The sequence below is a fragment of the Rhipicephalus microplus genome, chromosome 6 (genome assembly GCF_043290135.1).
Source record: "Rhipicephalus microplus isolate Deutch F79 chromosome 6, USDA_Rmic, whole genome shotgun sequence".
Taxonomy (NCBI): Eukaryota; Metazoa; Arthropoda; class Arachnida; order Ixodida; family Ixodidae; genus Rhipicephalus; species Rhipicephalus microplus.
In genome coordinates this window covers 89,396,148-89,402,372 of record NC_134705.1, presented here as the reverse complement: position 1 = coordinate 89,402,372, position 6,225 = coordinate 89,396,148, and the positions used below count along the sequence as shown (strand labels likewise).

The window sequence follows — 6,225 nt, the reverse complement described above, 5'->3', positions numbered from 1 at the left end:
GGACGGGTTCCTCCGGGCGGCAGTTCAGGGTCCGCGCCCGCTGCACTGCCTCGCCTAGCTGCTTCGAAACGCGCTGAGAGCGTGCGGCTCGCCAGCTGCAGCAGTAGTAGCAGCAGCTTTTCATTCGACTCCGGAGCAGCCTGCACGCTCGCGCGTGCGTGTGCGCGACGAGCTCGCCTCTCAGGTGGTGCGCCGCGCGCTACCATCTCCATCCGTACCTCTTCCTCGTGATTGATGCCCCTCTTCTACGCTGTGTATCGCCAGCGCTGCGAGGAAGAGTAAGAAAGGGCTCGAGAGAAGAGGTAGAGAGGGAGACTCTTGAAAGCGACCGCCGGTCGTCGCCTTGGGTCCCTCCCGCAGTCAGCCACCCTCCGCGGGAAACACCCTCCCCTGATCTTGATAGAGGAGGAGAGAGGTGGGGTGTTTCCAGTACTCCCCTCCTTGCTTTCTTTCCTCCGCGGGGGCAGCTGTGACGCCGTCGACTTCGACGCCGCCGCGACGGCGGCACCGTTAGAAGAAGAGGGAGAGCGCGAAGCCCCGCGAGCGCCGCTTTTTTGCCTTGCCTCCCAGCATCCGTAGTCGCCGCCATCATGGCAAGCAGCCGCTTGACGCCGGGTCCCAGCGCAGTGCCCCGGCGCAACGCCGCCTACGACGCCGGACTGTCCTAAAGGGGCCGACCGAACGCGAAGAACAACACTTGGCGTTTCGAAAAGACCCAACCCGAATTTTCGCGCCATCGCGGTCGACACGAACTAGTGGCGTGACGGGACGAAATATTCCCGAGCTCGCGTACTCGAGAATCGGTGCCGGGTGATTTCGAGGACGCCTAGAAAACCTGTAAGTTACGAAACAACGGGAGAAGTCGTCACGTCTCCGACGCCTCTGTGTCTGTGTCAGCATGGTGACGATGACGTCGGAGAGGACAAGCCGTGCGTGTCGTACGTGGCCGTGTACGACGACATCGTCCGTGCTCCTGGTAGGCCTAGCGGCATCTCTGGTTGCCTTCGTGCCATGCGTGGTCGTGGCACAGGACCCGCCGCACTACCCTGCGCGCCAGTTTCGGATAACAACCACGACGACCACCACCACCACGACGACCACGACCGCTGCGCCGGCGTCCGTCGCACTGTCCGCGGCGGAGATGGGACTGCGGTGCGACTTCGAAGAGGAACCGTGTGTCTGGACTTGGAACGCTGGTTTTGTGCTGGCCACAGCGGCGAACAGCAGCAGTGACACTACGACTACTGGTAGCGGCACCAAGAGTCCGGTGCTACGAGTCTCCTCGCCAGCCGCTGACTCTGCGCGCAATGTGTCAGGTAACAGTGTGTTTTGTGTCGAGCTTGTACTCAAGACAGGACTCCATATATTGGTAGTTACGTAACGTGGAACGCTGCCACCATGGTCACCTGTTTTGTTTCGCCACGTATCGTTGATTTAGTGCGTACTATACATTCGAAAACGAACGTCAAAGTTATTAACACCTGTTTACCGGAAAACCGAGAGCGGAGGAAACGCTTTTATAGGTAGTCGCTGTTTTCTGTAGCTTATGTAAAGTTTGCGGGCCGTCGTGATGCCTTCGGCTTAGTTGCAAATTACTTACCAAAATATATGTAGTTGATTTCTCGCTATTAATGGTTACTAACATATGGAACGAGACTTGGAGGTTGAGATACAAGGATGAGATAATGCTGATGACGGGGACGCGAGTCACCAAATACAAAAATGGTGTTCGAGTTGGACAAACAATCAAGGAACGTGACGAAACCAGGACGTTTGCATCCGGCAGGATGCAGACGGTATTACCTGACTCAAGGTACGAGCTACAGGAGAGGACTATGTTTGCCAAAGCTTATTGGTTGCGCATAGCAAGGGGAACCAGGCAGACGACGTACCGCTGGACCAACAAATTAATAGGTTGAGTTGTTAGTCCAACGGTGTGTTGTCTGTCTTCCTGTCCATGTCGAAGTATTTCGCTGTGCCCCCTCGTTAAATGTGGAGGGCTGCAACGCCATACGTGGTCCATCATCTTGTAATCGACATAATATTGTCACATGCTCGCGACAAGAAAGACGATGATGCAGTTATGTATGTGCTATGAAGGACCATATAAAGGACGAGACAGAAGAACTCGGTTGCGCGTTATATTAAGAAAGCTCCTGTTTTGGGCATCTCGATCTCTGCAGCAAGACTTCTATTTCGACGTCGTGACGATATTATGAGGATGATGATAATGATGACGATACCAACAATGTCATGTTGATAATAATGTTGCTGCATGGGGAGGTGCTAGTTTTGCGCACGTGGTCCCGTAATAGCTCGTCTGGGCATATCAGATGTAAGTCTTGGCGTGTCACTAACCGCTCTTCAAGTCGCGGTCCTCGAACAATTCAATATAGGCGCCAAGTTCCCTCTAAGACCTCTCCTGCGCCCTTTGGTGACCGCTGGGTTTTGAACGGCTTCTTTGGCTTCATGGTCGGTGTTTTGTGTGTTAACGTGTTGCGCTTCATTTGTACAGCTTCACTTGTTTCATTTGTAACGTCGCGCTTAAAGGAACACGACGAGGAGAAGCAAGAAACGAAGTTACTCAGGCAGAGCAAGGTGTCATTGGCTTCACTGCGAAACTGTAGTGACCGTTCTGTACACTATCTTCCATCGCATCGCGCGTGCCTCGAGACATATGTCGCTGCACGCGCACGCGACCACTCAAAAATGCCAATTCGTTTCGCCGAAAAAGTAATCAATGCGACGGTGCAGTGGCTTTCTTCTAAATTTGAAATATTGCCTGTTCTGTGGTGAAACGTGTGAATCAATTTCTCTTTATGGTCGTAACCACTTTGCACTCACAATGATAACAGTAGTAATACCATCTGGCGTTTAACGTCCCAAAACCCCGATCTGCCAATGACGGATGCCGTTCCAGAAATTTTGACCACCTGGCGTTCTCTAACGTGCACTGACATTACACAGTATATACGAGCCTCTGGCGTTTCGCCTCCAGCGAAATGCGACCGGCACCGTCGGGCTCAAACCCGTGACCTTCGGGTTTACCGAAGGTTGTGGGTTACCTTAACCATACGCCGTGGTAACCATACACAGCCGATTACCGTAACCATACACAGCCGTGGTGGATTACAGTTCCCTCACCGAACAGTGATTGGCGTACCCGCTATTGGCAATTAAAGCTGTAGTTAATTATCCACGTCTCTTGGTTTCTAGCCTGCTAGCACAATAGGGAAGCCACAGTCCTCCCTGTAACGCAATTTTCATCAAACAATTGGAAGCGAAGATCGACAATGTCGAACGAAAAATGTCCCAAAAAGGCTTTTATGGATGTCACTTCATGAAGTGGTATACTTCGTCAGTGTGCGTTGAATTCATTGACGGGTGCGGGATCACACCACGAAAGTGTATACTGAGTGCTGGTTGCCGCGAAGAAGAACTAAATTGCTTTTAGATGAGACTCAAGAAAGGAGGAAAGTCACTCGAGGGGCCCGTTTATTCGTTGGAGACAATTAATGAAACCAACAGACAATTAACGCTGTAATGGCCACTGGCAGTTATGCCTTGAGAATAAGTTGTGAGAAAACCCACACTAGTTTTTACTGTTTTTTGTAGAGTTCACTTAAGAAAAGCAAAGCGTGGAACTTTATTTGCGGCATTACTTAGGTAGTTTTACTTAAAATAAACAATTTACTGATTAAACGTAGAAACCTGGTGCGACTTAACTATAACATGCTGGATATGCAGTAACAGCTTTTTCGTGAAACTCCAAGAAGATTGTTACATATATTGAGGAATAATTTACGTTTTAAATGCAATGCAATAAATATGATAGCTTTTCTTGAAGTCATGAAAACGACATAGGACATAACTTGTTTTCCACTTTACTCCAATGACTATGACCTAAACTGAAAGTAATTGAAGTGGGTGGAAAAGGGCACCAGTGGGGTCAGAACCCGTAACCCTAAAATTACGCGTATGATGCTCGACTAATTGAAATAAGACTGCCGGTTTCATTGGTTGGAGCTCTATTTGCTTTAAATAATCAATGTTTATGCATTGATTTTGAGAAAACGTTACAGAAGACATATTGGACAAATGAAAGAAGATATTTCTTCTTGTAATAAAGTTAAGAAAGGGAGAGAAGACAACCACCCAGCATTCTACCACAGAGCTACGCCGTTGCTTGGGACCAGTTGGAAGACATGCCTAAGGCAGGCTTGATGTCGGGAAAGCAATCGCGTTAATACGACTTATAAAGTGTTTTAGAACAGCGAAACAACAACCAGTCGTCACACAACGCGAATAGCGCAACGACATGGGTCATGCGATGCTTGAACCCATTACAAAAGCTTGTTCTTGTTCCCCTATTAACTGTGGCGCATACCCACTTCAGGCATAATTTCTCATCGTCGTCGGCCACTGCATGAACGATTGGCGCCAAATTCCGTGCAAGTGTTTAGCGGATACAACGCTACTCAGAAGAGCAACGAAAAGTAACATAGCGAATGCTAGTCACTACACACTACCCAGACATTGATAATGCTTTAGTGGGTACCCAGAAAGTGTGCTTGCAGCCGTTACCCAATGAGTGTTTAGAAAAGGCTCTGAAAGGCCGGTCTTCTAGCTTTCGCTGTGACTGTGCTGCGCGTTCCGCGCATGCCTAGCGTTTTTTTTTTCTGGAGGTTCTTCTTGTGTACCTCTCTTGGAGCACGTCAACTTGAGCCGCTTCAGCGTACGTATGAGAACTACACCAGCTGGCTCCTCCCATTGAATGTATCGATGAGGAACCGTCATTATGTGAGCTGCAAGTGCGAAGCACCTTAGGCGCCTACGCTTGCCAGCGTCTTTTGCGTCATGGTGTGTCACGTAGTGACGATCCATTATAAAGGGGTATGACCGTAAAAAATGGGGGGAAACCCCAGTTCTCGGCACCGGTTCACTAAAGGTCAAAGCAACAAATGGCCGACGACGTTGTTGCAGTAGAAACACCCTTACACTCATTTCGTAGGGAAGTGAAACTATGGATATAGGGAAGAAGAAGAGGGTAAGCTGCATTCTGACGCAGCTTTCTGACGAGGTTAGTGCAGCGATAGCACCCTGTCCTCCCTGCTTCGCCCTCCTCAGTTGTTTTTTTTTCTTTTTGAGGTCCTCGGCCTCACGCCTCTTTCTGTATTCTCTAATGCACAGTAGCAACACTTCTGGTCGATATCACGCGTGGAAGCGTCACTTGACCTCAAGAAAGCCCTCTCTTATGACGTCATACTACCGCCCTAAATATTAACGGGCATAGAAGGGATCTAGCAGGTGTTAGCACAAGTATCACTACTTCGCCTTTAACAGTCGTTGATACTACCGCCCTAAATATTAACTGGCATAGAAGAGATCTGGCAGGTGTTAGCACAAGTATCGCTACTTCGCCTTTTACAGTGGTTGACCCGCGCCCAAAGGGCGGTAACCTTCGTAGTGCTGCTTCACGGCTCTATTTGGCCAAGATCACTACTGCCAGAACTTGGGTTATTATCACTAACACAGAGAAAGAGCAACAACAGAAATTCCAGCTTCTAGAATGACAGTTGTTTGTCAACCATGGCAAATTGCCATGTAGGCGCTATTTGTGAATAATTATACATTTCTTTAATTGTTTGAAAACATCTCGTAGTGTCTAGAAAATCGTAGAAACTAATAGGGTCCCTTACGGAGGCACTTAAGTTGACTGAAAGGCAACGCCACCTTCCCGTACATAACAGTTCTTGAACGCTGTGTGTATACCCTGGAGCAGTGGTTCTCCTTTGTTGGTAAAACCTCTCCCTTAGTAGAATACCAAGTACTCTAAATCGCCAACAACTTTTCCTAAGCGTAGTATCGCAGTCTTTTGACCACCGCAAGGATGAGGCCGGCTTTGTGCTTTCCCATAGTAGAGTACCAAGTGCTCAAAATCATTAATCATTTTTTGCTGAACACACAGGGACAGTTATGGCTCTTTCATAGTAGATTGCGTACAGTGCTCCTTAAGCGTTCTCACTTTATTATAGACACGTGCATGACTGGGACAGTTATGGCTCTCCTGCAGTAAAATGTGCATAGCCCTCTCAAGTGTTTCCAATTTATTCGGAACACACTCTTGAAAGCACTCTGCATGTAACGTCGTTCTGCATTTCCTCCGGGATTAACCCACCGCTGACCGAGTTACGAAGTCGTGTGACGGCGTCATCAACTGAGGTT

At 48.8% G+C, this 6,225-nt stretch overlaps 1 protein-coding gene across 1 annotated transcript in view; it reads left to right on the top strand.

The window, feature by feature from the left end:
* Positions 1–586: 586 nt before the first annotated feature.
* Positions 587–6,225, top strand: part of Alk (Anaplastic lymphoma kinase) — a 251,749-nt gene continuing 246,110 nt past the window's right edge. The window contains exon 1 of the mRNA XM_075866168.1: positions 587–1,316. Coding sequence (XP_075722283.1) covers positions 899–1,316 — 418 coding nt within the window. The 5' untranslated portion in view covers positions 587–898. The remainder of the gene's footprint in view (positions 1,317–6,225) is intronic.